The 15,230-nt window shown below is 47.8% G+C and overlaps 1 protein-coding gene across 6 annotated transcripts in view; it reads right to left on the bottom strand.

The window, feature by feature from the left end:
* The window catches only part of CKAP5 (cytoskeleton associated protein 5), a 627,586-nt gene that overhangs the window by 573,604 nt on the left and 38,752 nt on the right, over positions 1–15,230 (bottom strand). For all 6 annotated transcript variants that reach the window (XM_069221686.1, XM_069221689.1, XM_069221691.1 and 3 more), the window contains exons 2-3: positions 15,030–15,122; positions 14,062–14,252 (exon numbers count right to left, since the gene is read on the bottom strand). In XM_069221686.1, coding sequence (XP_069077787.1) covers positions 14,062–14,252; positions 15,030–15,086 — 248 coding nt within the window. In that variant the 5' untranslated portion in view covers positions 15,087–15,122. The remainder of the gene's footprint in view (positions 1–14,061; positions 14,253–15,029; positions 15,123–15,230) is intronic.

The raw sequence follows: 15,230 nt of genomic DNA, 5'->3' as shown, positions 1-15,230 counted from the left end.
CTGCCCTATCTGGCATTTGGATGCCTTGATAGAGAGGCCTGCAGATTGCAGAGCCTTCAAAACCTTCCTCAGGTGGACCAGGTGATCCTGCCAGGTGGAGCTAAAGACAGCAATATCATCAAGATAAGCTGTGCTAAAGGACTCCAAGCCAGCAAGGACTTGATTCACCAACCTTTGGAAGGTGGCAGGGGCATTCTTTAAACCAAAGGGCATAACAGTAAACTGATAATGCCCATCAGGTGTGGAGAATGCTGTCTTTTCTTTTGCTCCCGGTGCCATTTTTATTTGCCAGTACCCTGCTGTCAAGTCAAAGGTACTTAGAAATTTGGCAGCACCTAATTTATCAATGAGCTCATCAGCTCTTGGAATTGGATGGGCATCTGTCTTGGTGACAGAATTGAGCCCTCTGTAGTCCACACAAAACCTCATCTCTTTCTTTCCATCTTTGGTGTGAGGTTTGGGGACTAAGACCACTGGGCTAGCCCAGGGGCTGTCAGAGCGCTCAATGACTCCCAATTCCAGCATCTTGTGGACTTCCACCTTGATGCTTTCTTTAACATGGTCAGATTGTCTAAAGATTTTGTTCTTGACAGGCATGCTGTCTCCTGTGTCCACATCATGGGTACACAGGTGTGTCTGACCAGGGGTTAAGGAGAAGAGTTCAGGAAACTGTTGTAGGACTCTCCTACAATCAGCTTGCTGTTGGCCAGAGAGGGTGTCTGAGTAGATCACTCCATCTACTGTACCATCTTTTGGGTCTGATGACAGAAGATCAGGGAGAGGTTCACTCTCTGCCTCCTGATCCTCATCTGTTACCATCAACAGATTGACATCAGCCCTGTCGTGGAAGAGCTTAAGGCGGTTTACATGGATCACCCTTTTGGGGCTCCTGCTTGTGCCCAGGTCCACCAAGTAGGTGACCTGACTCTTCCTCTCTAGTACTGGGTAAGGGCCACTCCATTTGTCCTGGAGTGCCCTGGGAGCCACAGGCTCTAGAACCCAGACCTTCTGCCCTGGTTGGAACTCAACCAGTGCAGCCTTTTGGTCATACCAAAACTTCTGGAGCTGTTGGCTGGCCTCAAGGTTTTTGGTTGCCTTTTCCATGTACTCTGCCATTCTAGAGCGAAGGCCAAGTACATAGTCCACTATGTCCTGTTTAGGCTCATGGAGAGGTCTCTCCCAGCCTTCTTTAACAAGGGCAAGTGGTCCCCTTACAGGATGACCAAACAGAAGTTCAAAGGGTGAGAACCCTACTCCCTTCTGTGGTACCTCCCTGTAAGCGAAAAGCAGACATGGCAGGAGGACATCCCATCTCCTTTTGAGTTTTTCTGGGAGCCCCATGATCATGCCCTTTAATGTCTTGTTGAATCTCTCAACTAAGCCATTAGTTTGTGGATGGTAAGGTGTAGTGAATTTATAAGTCACTCCACACTCATTCCACATGTGCTTTAGGTATGCTGACATGAAGTTGGTACCTCTGTCAGATACCACCTCCTTAGGGAAACCCACTCTGGTAAAGATACCAATGAGGGCCTTGGCTACTGCCGGGGCAGTAGTCGACCTAAGGGGAATAGCTTCAGGATACCTGGTAGCATGATCCACTACTACCAGGATATACATATTTCCTGAGGCTGTGGGAGGTTCCAGTGGACCAACTATGTCCACACCCACTCTTTCAAAGGGCACCCCCACCACTGGAAGTGGAATGAGGGGGGCCTTTGGATGCCCACCTGTCTTACCACTGGCTTGACAGGTGGGGCAGGAGAGGCAAAACTCCTTAACCATGTTGGACATATTGGGCCAGTAGAAGTGGTTGACTAACCTCTCCCACGTCTTGGTTTGTCCCAAATGTCCAGCAAGGGGAATGTCATGGGCCAATGTTAGGATGAACTCTCTGAACAGCTGAGGCACTACCACTCTCCTAGTGGCACCAGGTTTGGGGTCTCTGGCCTCAGTGTACAGGAGTCCATCCTCCCAATAGACCCTATGCGTTCCATTTTTCTTGCCTTTGGACTCTTCAGCAGCTTGCTGCCTAAGGCCTTCAAGAGAGGGACAGGTTTCTTGTCCCTTACACAGCTCCTCCCTGGAGGGTCCCCCTGGGCCTAAGAGCTCAACCTGGTAAGGTTCAAGCTCCAAAGGCTCAGTTCCCTCAGAGGGCAGAACTTCTTCCTGAGAAGAGAGGTTCCCTTTCTTTTGCTGTGTTGCAGTTGGTTTCCCAACTGACTTTCCGGTTCTCTTGGTAGGCTGGGCCATTTTTCCAGACTCCAGCTCTACTTTTTCACCCTGTGCCTTGCATTGTGCTCTTGTTTTCACACACACCAGTTCAGGGATACCCAGCATTGCTGCATGGGTTTTTAGTTCTACCTCAGCCCATGCTGAGGACTCCAGGTCATTTCCAAGCAGACAGTCCACTGGGATATTTGAGGAGACCACCACCTGTTTCAGGCCATTGACCCCTCCCCATTCTAAAGTAACCATTGCCATGGGATGTACTTTTCTCTGATTGTCAGCGTTGGTGACTGTGTACGTTTTTCCAGTCAGGTATTGGCCAGGGGAAACCAGTTTCTCTGTCACCATGGTGACACTGGCACCTGTATCCCTCAGGCCCTCTATTCTAGTCCCATTAATTAAGAGTTGCTGTCTGTATTTTTGCATGTTAGGCGGCCAGACAGCTAGTGTGGCTAAATCCACCCCACCCTCAGAAACTAGAGTAGCTTCAGTGTGGACCCTGATTTGCTCTGGGCACACTGTTGATCCCACTTGGAGACTAGCCATACCAGTGTTACCTGGATGGGAGTTTGGAGTGGAACCTTTCTTGGGACAGGCCTTGTCTCCAGTTTGGTGTCCATGCTGTTTACAGCTATGACACCAGGCCTTTTTGGGATCAAAGTTTTTACCCTTGTACCCATTGTTTTGTGAAGAGGCTCTGGGCCCACCCTCCTGTGCAGGTCTTTGGGGGCCTGTAGAAGACTCTTTACTATTTTTAGTTTTGGTTGTCTCATCACCCTTCCCCTGGGGAGTCTTTGTGACCCCTTTCTTTTGGTCACCCCCTGTTGAAGTCTTGGACACCCTTGTCTTGACCCAATGGTCCGCCTTCTTTCCCAATTCTTGGGGAGAAATTGGTCCTAGGTCTACCAGATGCTGATGCAGTTTATCATTGAAACAATTACTTAACAGGTGTTCTTTCACAAATAAATTGTACAGCCCATCATAATTACTTACCCCACTGCCTTGAATCCAACCATCTAGTGTTTTCACTGAGTAGTCAACAAAGTCAACCCAGGTCTGGCTCGAGGATTTTTGAGCCCCCCTGAACCTAATCCTGTACTCCTCAGTGGAGAATCCAAAGCCCTCAATCAGGGTACCCTTCATGAGGTCATAAGATTCTGCATCTTGTCCAGAGAGTGTGAGGAGTCTATCCCTACACTTTCCTGTGAACATTTCCCAAAGGAGAGCACCCCAGTGAGATCTGTTCACTTTTCTGGTTACACAAGCCCTCTCAAAAGCTGTGAACCATTTGGTGATGTCATCACCATCTTCATATTTAGTTACAATCCCTTTAGGGATTTTCAACATGTCAGGAGAATCTCTGACCCTATTTATGTTGCTGCCACCATTGATGGGTCCTAGGCCCATCTCTTGTCTTTCCCTCTCTATGGCTAGGATCTGTCTTTCCAAAGCCAATCTTTTGGCCATCCTGGCTAACTGGATGTCCTCTTCACTGGGGCTATCCTCAGTGATTTCAGAGGTGTTGGTCTCTCCTGTGAGGGAACCAGCATCTCTGACTATTATTTTAGGAGTCAGGGTTTGAGGGACCCTGTTCTCCCTAGATAGGACTGGTAGGGGGGAATTGTCCTCCAAGTCACTATCCTCTTCCTCTGAGTTGCCACCCTCAGAGGGGTTGGCCTTTTCAAACTCTGCCAAAAGCTCCTGGAGCTGTATTTTGGTAGGTTTGGGGCCCATTGTTATTTTCTTTAGTTTACAGAGTGACCTTAGCTCTCTCATCTGTAGATGGAGGTAAGGTGTGGTGTCGAGTTCCACCACATTCACATCTGTGCTAGACATTATGCTTCTAAAAGTTGGAATACTTTTTAAGAGACTAAAACTGATTCTAGAATCTAATTCAAACTTTTAACAAACTTTTAAACTCTAAAAGAAATGCTAAACAGGATCTAACACAAGGCCCTAGCAGGTCTTTTAAGAATTTAGAAAACTTTTCAAATTGCAAAAATCAATTTCTAATGACAATTTTGGAATTTGTCGTGTGATCAGGTATTGGCTGAGTAGTCCAGCAAATGCAAAGTCTTGTACCCCACCGCTGATCCACCAATGTAGGAAGTTGGCTCTGTATGTGCTATTTCAAAGTAAGGAATAGCATGCACAGAGTCCAAGGGTTCCCCTTAGAGGTAAAATAGTGGTAAAAATAGATAATACTAATGCTCTATTTTGTGGTAGTGTGGTCGAGCAGTAGGCTTATCCAAGGAGTAGTGTTAAGCATTTGTTGTACATACACATAGACAATAAATGAGGTACACACACTCAGAGACAAATCCAGCCAATAGGTTTTTATATAGAAAAATATCTTTTCTTAGTTTATTTTAAGAACCACAGGTTCAAATTCTACATGTAATATCTCCTTCGAAAGGTATTGCAGGTAAGTACTTTAGGAACTTCAAATCATCAAAATTGCATGTATACTTTTCAAGTTATTCACAAATAGCTGTTTTAAAAGTGGACACTTAGTGCAGTTTTCACAGTTCCTAGGGGAGGTAAGTATTTGTTAGTTTTACCAGGTAAGTAAGACACTTACAGGGTTCAGTTCTTGGTCCAAGGTAGCCCACCGTTGGGGGTTCAGAGCAACCCCAAAGTCACCACACCAGCAGCTCAGGGCCGGTCAGGTGCAGAGTTCAAAGTGGTGCCCAAAACACATAGGCTAGAATGGAGAGAAGGGGGTGCCCCGGTTCCGGTCTGCTTGCAGGTAAGTACCCGCGTCTTCGGAGGGCAGACCAGGGGGGTTTTGTAGGGCACCGGGGGGGACACAAGCCCACACAGAAATTTCACCCTCAGCAGCGCGGGGGCGGCCGGGTGCAGTGTAGAAACAAGCGTCGGGTTTGTAATGGAAGTCAATGGGAGATCTAGGGATCTCTTCAGCGCTGCAGGCAGGCAAGGGGGGGGTTCCTCGGGGAAACCTCCACTTGGGCAAGGGAGAGGGACTCCTGGGGGTCACTCCTCCAGTGAAAGTCCGGTCCTTCAGGTCCTGGGGGCTGCGGGTGCAGGGTCTCTCCCAGGTGTCGGGACTTTGGATTCAAAAGAGTCGCGGTCAGGGGAAGCCTCGGGATTCCCTCTGCAGGCGGCGCTGTGGGGGCTCAGGGGGGACAGGTTTTTGTACTCACAGTCTTAGAGTAGTCCTGGGGTCCCTCCTGAGGTGTTGGATCGCCACCAGCCGAGTCGGGGTCGCCGGGTGCAGTGTTGCAAGTCTCACGCCTTTTGCGGGGAGCTTGCAGGGTTCTTTAAAGCTGCTGGAAACAAAGTTGCAGCCTTTCTTGGAGCAGGTCCGCTGTCCTCGGGAGTTTCTTGTCTTTTCGAAGCAGGGGCAGTCCTCAGAGGATGTCGAGGTCGCTGGTCCCTTTGGAAGGCGTCGCTGGAGCAGGATCTTTGGAAGGCAGGAGACAGGCCGGTGAGTTTCTGGAGCCAAGGCAGTAGTCGTCTTCTGGTCTTCCTCTGCAGGGGTTTTCAGCTAGGCAGTCCTTCTTCTTGTAGTTGCAGGAATCTAATTTTCTAGGGTTCAGGGTAGCCCTTAAATACTAAATTTAAGGGCGTGTTTAGGTCTGGGGGGTTAGTAGCCAATGGCTACTAGCCCTGAGGGTGGGTACACCCTCCTTGTGCCTCCTCCCAAGGGGAGGGGGTCACAATCCTAACCCTATTGGGGGAATCCTCCATCTGCAAGATGGAGGATTTCTAAAAGTTAGAGTCACCTCAGCTCAGGACACCTTAGGGGCTGTCCTGACTGGCCAGTGACTCCTCCTTGTTATTCTCATTATTTTCTCCGGCCTTGCCGCCAAAAAGTGGGGCCTGGCCGGAGGGGGCGGGCAACTCCACTAGCTGGAGTGTCCTGCTGGGTTGGCACAAAGGAGGTGAGCCTTTGAGGCTCACCGCCAGGTGTGACAATTCCTGCCTGGGAGAGGTGTTAGCATCTCCACCCAGTGCAGGCTTTGTTACTGGCCTCAGAGTGACAAAGGCACTCTCCCCATGGGGCCAGCAACATGTCTCGGTTTGTGGCAGGCTGCTAGAACTAGTCAGCCTACACAGATAGTCGGTTAAGTTTCAGGGGGCACCTCTAAGGTGCCCTCTGTGGTGTATTTTACAATAAAATGTACACTGGCATCAGTGTGCATTTATTGTGCTGAGAAGTTTGATACCAAACTTCCCAGTTTTCAGTGTAGCCATTATGGTGCTGTGGAGTTCGTGTTTGACAGACTCCCAGACCATATACTCTTATGGCTACCCTGCACTTACAATATCTAAGGTTTTGTTTAGACACTGTAGGGGTACCATGCTCATGCACTGGTACCCTCACCTATGGTATAGTGCACCCTGCCTTAGGGCTGTAAGGCCTGCTAGAGGGGTGTCTTACCTATACTGCATAGGCAGTGAGAGGCTGGCATGGCACCCTGAGGGGAGTGCCATGTCGACTTACTCGTTTTGTCCTCACTAGCACACACAAGCTGGCAAGCGGTGTGTCTGTGCTGAGTGAGAGGTCTCCAGGGTGGCATAAGACATGCTGCATCCCTTAGAGACCTTCCTTGGCATCAGGGCCCTTGGTACTAGAAGTACCAGTTACAAGGGATTTATCTGGATGCCAGGGTCTGCCAATTGTGGACACAAAAGTACAGGTTAGGGAAAGAACACTGGTGCTGGGGCCTGGTTAGCAGGCCTCAGCACACTTTCAATTGTAAACATAGCATCAGCAAAGGCAAAAAGTCAGGGGGCAACCATGCCAAGGAGGCATTTCCTTACAATCCGCTTTTGCGTGTGATCTACAGCTGTTGTTTGTAATTCCTCCTCAAATCTGTGTTTTTGAAGTTGGGAGGACAGTAATTGTTCCTCTGAGTAGGAACTGGCTTTCGGTTGCTGGGCGTTTTGGCACCGAAACCGTGTCTTTTGTTGTTTTCGGCTCCGAAGAGATTTTCCTCTTTTTCGGTGTCGTACCTTCTTGGCGTTGACCATCTTCGGTGCCGCTATCTCTGTGCCGAGCAGCTTCGGTGCCGCTGTCTCTGTGTCGACCCTTTTCTGCGGCACTTTCTCAGTCCCGAGATTGCTGCGTGCCTGTGTCTCGACCTGAGTCGGACGATCTCGGCACCAGCTCGCCCTTTTTCGGTGCCGATGGACGGTCACCTACTTTATGGGTTGAGCCATGGCCTGTCGGCAGTGGCGTCCCCTGGGCTTTGTCTGTTTTTCTGTGTGATGCTGGTTTCGACGTCTTACTCACGGTTTCTTCGACGTCGAATTCTTCGGAATCCGATTCGTGGATGGAGAATGTTTCTTCTTCTCCCTCTTCCTCGAACCGTTGTTGTCCTGTCGGCGTGGACGCCATCTGCAACCTTCTGGCTCTTCGGTCTCGGAGCGTTTTTCTCGACCGAAACGCTCGACAGGCCTCACACGTCTCTTCTTTGTGCTCGGGTGACAGGCACAAGTTACAGACCAAATGTTGGTCTGTATAGGGATATTTACTGTGGCATTTAGGACAGAATCGGAACGGGGTCCGTTCCATCAGTCTCGATGTTGCACGCGGTCGGGCCGACCAGGCCCCGACGGGGGATCGAAATTACCCCGAAGGGCTACCGGAGCTCTTCAAGATTCGGTGTCGATTCTAATCTAACCCGATACCGAACGAAACAATACCGACAAATTTTCCGTTGATTCTGACTAACTTTCTGACCCGAAACACGGAGCGAAAAGGAACACGTCCGAACCCGATGGCGGAAAAAAAACAATCTAACATGGAGTCGACGCCCATGCGCAATGGAACCAAAGTAGGAGGAGTCCCTCGGTCTCGTTACTCGAAAAGACTTCTTCGAAGAAAAACAACTTGTAACACTCCGACCCAACACCAGACGGCGGACTATGCACAGCATGTGTATCTGCAGCTACACATGCCACCAAACATCTGCTTTCTTTGAAGTGCTCTAAGGCAGTCTTTATCCCCCAAAGATACAGGAGCCATCAAATTGCATATCCATCCACGATTCCTGGACATAATTTGAGAAGCCTGTGGAGCTTATGCCTGCGTGGTGCCAGAGCACCGCGGTGGTACTAACTGCACTACCTAAACAGTCAGAGTACAGGCCTGACCTGATGACACCCTTCGCTGAATCTTGTATTTTCAGTGCCAAATTAGCTCAGAGGCCAGAGGACCTTGAGCCAAATCTTGCCACCATGTCCCACAATCCTAGTGAGTTAGGTCCCAGAAGGCACTCGAATACGCAGACTCGAGGGCGGGGCTGGTAGAGGAGATCAATTTTCCCCGAAGGCCCGCATTAGTTTAGATTCTCTCTGTAGGTATGGTTGGAAAACAGTTAGGGTTCAACCTGCTTGTACTTGAACACTCTCTGGTGTGGAATGCTGGAGGAGGAAAGACAGAACGGCTCCAGGAGGTCCAAGCCGCTTAATTTGTTTTTGACTCGGCATCAAAATCCTTGATTTGCCGAAGTGCCCACTAATGTGTTTGTGGGGGATTTGTTAAAGGGAGGAGCAGTTCTGAAGAACACTGGCTGCCCTGTTTGCAAAACATGCATCAGGCCAATTGTAGTGACCTCCCCCATAGGCAGTTAGATGTCAAAGACTTCCTGATACACCATGACAAAAGATGGAGATTCTTCAATATAAAGCCCATGAGAAGAGTTGAGACCATGAGTGTCAATTCATCAGAATGAAGAGGTAGCATGAGTGACACTCAACTTTTGGCCTGAATGACATCACAGGAAGTTACATATGACACCTGACCCAGACTCATTCAACTACTGACCCACTATGTGATATTTCACAACCTTAACCAAGATGATACTTGCGCCCTGAGGGGTAGGGAGTGAGCTCAACTTCTTCAAGAAGGGTTCAAGGAAGGATTTTCCACACCTGCCTTTATGCCAAGAAGTACCATCAGCGTGCCAGCAGCAGCATTGTGTGTCAGATGTTCCCACAGCAAGCACTGCCTCCACTACAGGAGTCTAACAGATTGATCACAAGCAACAGTATCTTGCAGGCTGCCACCGAGCAGCTCGCAGGCAGTAAATGCCCATCGGCAGGCTGCGAAATATACAGCTGCCCACCTGATCAAGCAGCTCCTTAAACCCGAAGCCAGACAGTGCAGAATGATGCAGCTTTGACTTCGGAAAAAAGTAGTTATTTTTCCTTTCATGCCCCTCCCTTCCTTGCTTGCTTTCATGCAATCCTCTCCTTTCTCAATTATCCCCTCTTACGTTCCTTCCTATCTTTTCACACTTCTTTCTCCCCCCCCCCCCCCCTTTGAGGTCAGGGGTTATAAAAGCAGTGACAGTGGAAAGAAGGGGCAGGTCAGGGCTCACAGCTCTGACCCCTGGTGACTAGTCATCCAGTTCTGCATTCCCCATCGGCTCCCCCCCCCCCTCATCAGCTCCCCCCCTCCCCTCATCAGCTCCCCCACCCCACCCAATCAGCCCCCCGCCCACCCCAAATCAGCTCCCCATCCTGCATCTCTCTATTACAGGTCTCTCACCAGTCTCTTCCTCGGTCTCACTTCTGAGCCTCTCATTTATCTCTCCTCCTCTCAGATGTCTTCCACCTATTCCCTCACCTGACCTCCCGATAATATTCAAGGCTGTCCATCATGTTTTCCACACCATTCTCCCCTATGCTTCTCTCTCTCACTTAACTGTTTCTCTCATCTGAATACCTGTCACATCTCTCACCTGTCTTACCCTCTGGCAGTCTGCAGTTTATTTTGAGTCGGTCTGTTTTCATTACCTCTGCACTCTATCCTCATTTCTTCCAATATCTGTTAATTTCTTTCGCTCCATTACACCGTCTCACTCGCACAAATCTATGCTTTTGTGTGCCTCACCTGTATGTCTGATGCATCTTCCCCCCCATTCTGATCTCTGCTTTCCCAGGTCGAATCTCGTATCCGTCTTATTTCCCTCCCCACTTTCAATGAGCAGCCAGGAACAGCCAAACCAAAACTAGGATGCCTATTTGCCTGGTCCGCTGCAACAATAAAATCATTATTTTGAAAGTTAATTTTATTTTTTTTGTTTGAGCCCACAGTGCTGCCATAAAAAAAAAAAACTCTGCGTACAGCAGCAGACGAGAGTTCCTGCATTAGATCTGCGTACGGCAGCAGACGAGAGTTCCTGCATTAGATCTGCGTACGGCAGCAGACGAGAGTTCCTGCATTAGATCTGCGTACGGCAGCAGACGAGAGTTCCTGCATTAGATCTGCGTACGGCAGCAGACGAGAGTTCCTGCATTAGATCTGCGTACGGCAGCAGACGAGAGTTCCTGCATTAGATCTGCGTACGGCAGCAGACTAGGGTCATCCGGTAGATTTGGTACTACTGGACCTATATACTGCGTTTGGCACTGTCATGACGTGCTGCTCACCAGGCCACCACAAATACAGTGAAAGGATAAGCTCTGCAGTGGCTGGCTTCTTTCTTGGAAGAAAGAACACAGACTGTTCATTTACACCCTCCACCCCCACACCCTTTCACCTTTTGCTCTGCTTCTAAATCAGTTACACAGGGAAAGTCCTGGACTCATCACTAAGCCTGACATTATTTAATGCATCATTAAGGCCACTGGCTAAGCTTATTAAATTTTATGCCCCAAGATTTGTGAATTAGGCTGACAACTAACCCTCACCTCGGATCGTACCTCACATTCTCCAATGGCAGCTTTCCATGAATGCAAATGAGATGTCTCATAGTGGCTTAGAGTTAACTTCCCGAAAATTAAGGGAGGCAAGTCTGAGGTAATTGTCTTTCAAGGTCTCTTTTGAAAACACTGGCAGCGACCTTTTGGCCACCTGAGGATGGCTCCGATCCGACTGCAGTGTGAGCAGTAAGATATGGATAATCTTTTTCTCGCCACTCCTTAAACTATTCTCCACTTGTTTTGGAGTAATGTTGGTATGATGTAAAATTCTACCTCTGCTGCCAGACTTCATTATGGCAATGCCATTTTAGGTGGCATCTTGTACAACATCTCCATTGTTTATAAGCAGAGCTACAAAACTGATTCTATCCGAGCCACAATCTTCCTCTACGTCAGCGGCTCCGAAATCTCTTCACTGGCTCCTCGCGGACAAGTATATAAAGCTTAGAGCACTGTGCATGGCAGAGAGCTTGTCATCACACTGGTCCCCCTCCACTTTCCCGTAAACTGCAATGATATCTTCTCACTAGATCATTACACTCTGCGAATGCCCATTTGCTCCAAGTCCCACATTTAAGAAAGCTGGCCCCGGTGGTCGATCATTCTCTGTACAGGCAGCTTGCCTATGGAAGTATGGCAGACTGTCTTTGCTCTATTAGCAATCTCTACGCCCTTAGGAAAGCCTTAAAGGCCTGGCTCTATAATATCTAAAGTTATTACATGCCTCGATGGGTCTATGTTTAGTTTAGCACCAGGGCACCTTTTTAAGTGACAGTTTTCTAATCCACAACAACGTTGTTAACATTGGTTCCTGGTCTGAATAGCATTGTGCCAAAGGGAGCGTACCTTGTAAATGTAAGTGAATCTGGGGTTGAGGTGGTGCGACTCAAAACGTGCTTGTGGTGGGTTAATTCCAAGTCCAATAAGACAAAAGGGTCTTCCTCAGGAGTTGTTGATGCACAGGCAACCTGCGAGGATCTTTCTGCTGCGTGAGGAGTTGAAGCGGATGATGGTCCTGTGTTGGGGTAGGCCACGAATTAGGGTTGAGATGTGCATGTGGGGAGATATATGTACTAGTGGTAGCCAGACTGTAGGTTCCACAGATAATTGGGGCCCAGAGGCACACTAGAAGGGTACCAAAAGAAACACATGCCGCTTTTGAAGGCCTGGATCTGATGGGTATTGCTGATGGCACCAGAAATTGGGGCGGCACATAGAGCAGGGTGATGGTTTGGTTCCATGGTAGACTGGGACAGAGGCCATGAGGTACCCGGGCATCCACATGTTTTGCCTGGATGAGAGAGGCAAGAAGGAGGCTCATGCTTCAACTTACGTTTGACGAGTGATTTTTTATTTTTTTACCCGATGACTTAGAACAAGATCAAGACTTTTCTTGACGACTTATCTGGGTTCACTACTTACACCAAGAGCAGGCATTAACCACTTTACTGTAGTACTCAGCGATAGAGTTTGGCCTCAGTTTCAAACAGCCTTGGGATTCAGAACCAAGGGAGCAGAGTGTGGATCCATGTCATAAGGCATAGAAAGCAAAGAAATCATGCTGACACAGGAGTCACTTCCGGGGCAGGATGGACCTGATGCAGAGCTGCACGACGCCACCTACTGATGTGCAAATGAATTGCTGAGCTAAGAATCCAGATGATGTCTGCCACATGCCGGTATTCACAAGGTGAGGAATCTGCAGTAAGTATCCATCAGAAAAAGGCCAACTGTACAAGAACCTTGGAGGAGAGATGTAGGGGCAGTGCTCCAGGAAGGAGAGGCAGATGGACTCGGGATGAATGCTCTAGTACGTAGTTGACAGATGCCAGGTTCACTCATTTAATTGTGCCAATATGTCATCTTTGAGGAACTGCGGTATTAGCATACGGGTGGAAGGTAGTGTTGTGGGGTTGTTTTACCATTTCCATGGGTACATTTTAGCTCCAGGCCTGCGGTCCGTGCCCTTTTACCTAGCTACATTTTATTTTTATTATTTTAGCACAGTTTCATTTTAGTGGAGAGGTTTTATTTTTTCCTATCAGTTGCTCGTTCACGCAGAATTTGTTATTCATTTCTTTGCATGACACTTTCATCCTGTGCTCAACCCAAGGGTGCACAAGACAGTCTACCTGGTCTTGATGGTACAAAGAATACGATGTCTACCCTACACAGGAGGAATGTGTGTTGTCACACATGGGCAGTTTTTGAAACATCAGATGTTTTATTATAAAACACCACACTGCCCACCTACCATCATAAAGAGGACCTTCCGGCCAGCTTGCCATCTCATGCTGCACGTTGTTGCAGTTTATAGTCCAAGTACACAGACTGGGTTTCCTTCCAGGGACTAGATGGGCGGTTTAGGGCCAACACTGCTATTGCTCTCATTTAGAATCTTAGAAGTGCAGGTAGGGATAGAAGATTGTGATAGTATGGTGGGACTCTTCCTCAGTTTCACTTTCCTAGTTACCACTTTAATGGCATTGTGTTTATCTTAATAACAGCAATTCATGCCTTTTTACATAGAAAAAAGTTGCTTCAATAAATCTATTCAACCAAATCCTACTTCTTTTCTTCTTTGCCTGTATGAGACATGTGTAACTGAGAGAAAGGAGTTTGATATGTTCCACTATGACTTCTCTGAGGAGTCATAAGAGTGTCATGCAATAGGCTGCCACAAATCACCTTTACTCTTGGGTTCTGGAGAGGTGCTGCTAGCTAGTCAAAGGTTTTTGGCCAACAGTAGACACACTGTGTAGGATGAGACTCCGCTCCCAAAGCTTAGTGGTGCTCTTGCTCAAAATCCAGCAGTCTTGATCCTACAAGAGTCCTACAACAGTAGTTTAAGAATAGTGAAGAATCCAATAACAAACTATTATGAAGAAACGTACCCTTTAAAATGAGGTACGCTTGGTCAGCCTCCTTCACATCAGAGAACTCCAATGTTTTAGTGGCAAAATAAGAGAACCAGGAATACACACAAAGCCAAAGAGTAAACATGAGGGCAAAGCAGCACAACCCTTTCATCTTACCACCCTCTAAGGCTGGGCTCTCCCTGAAGCCCACACTAGGGATACAAAGCATTCTATAGGAGCACCAGGTAGGCAACTATGAAATTTACAAGTATTTTCAATCACCAGGGATACTCACTTTCCGGCGATGTGTGCATTCTCCACGAAGATGAGAGCCGCTTCTAAGCCTTTCAGCTGAGCCACTGCATTAGAGTCAGTCACAAACTTTTTCATCAGACCCAGGTACTTTGACCATTCTGGACTCTTCTCGTCTATTTTCCCGAATAGCTTCACCGCCTCTTCGTATCCATTCAAGCGTGCTTTCCACAGCTGAGAAACATAGAATGTTTCTAATTATAAGAACCGTACTGCTTGCAATCAGGAGGCCAATTTCAGGTGATATTACATTTACCGGCAACAGTGTTGTAAACCTAGCACCCCATGTGCTTTTCGTGGGTGAATAGAGGCACAGCAACATAACAGTGCTTACTGTGGAAAGAAAAGTACTACATCGGTCTCCACTGAAGGGAAGAGGAGTTAACAGGGTCCAGTTCCAAGTGACAGTCAAACAGCATAAACCCATCTGTATCAGAGCACCCCCATGACAAAAGTGTCCATTTCTGATAGTACACTTGTAGAGCAAAAGTAAGGGTTACCTAAACTATCTCAAGCTGCATTAACGCAAGGTTTGTGTACCATTCCCAACACATGGAACAAACTTAGGAAAACTAGGACCTGCAATGGGTTTCTAGCAAGTGGCCTGTCTTGGTGACATTCTGTCAACATCACAGTGGTGGCCTAAAAGTGTCAGAACAAGTAGAGCCCACAGGTCTGGGAAAGGGGATGTGAAATTTAAAGGCGAAAGGGAGCTGGGGTTCTGTGCCGTGCACTGCTTTGACTTTAGACAAGTATTACTCAAATGAAACTACAATGAACTAGAGGAATCAGGGCCAACAAAACACCTACCAAATACTAAAGGATTAAAAAAAATCCAGGATGATTAACCAAAGCTTAATAACACTACAGCAGACCACGAGCGGAAAGCATTCACAGTAAACCAACACTGAACACTCCACAAAACTGCCACTGCAGGAGGGTTTCACTAACCTTGTGCTCGCATTTCTGGTCAATAGGGAGCTTGATCCATTCACTGTCATCCCCCATCGTGAATAGTGGTGTCTTTTACAATTACTGCAAAATCTGAAAACAGAAAAACGTATTTAATAGCAAAGGATCACAAGTATATATCTGAAGCACATTTACATTCTGGAGACGATGTTCACCGCATGTGATGACAAACAAATTTCA

Source organism: Pleurodeles waltl, chromosome 3_1, assembly GCF_031143425.1.
Source record: "Pleurodeles waltl isolate 20211129_DDA chromosome 3_1, aPleWal1.hap1.20221129, whole genome shotgun sequence".
Lineage (NCBI taxonomy): Eukaryota > Metazoa > Chordata > Amphibia > Caudata > Salamandridae > Pleurodeles > Pleurodeles waltl.
This window is presented reverse-complemented; position numbering and strand designations above follow the sequence as displayed.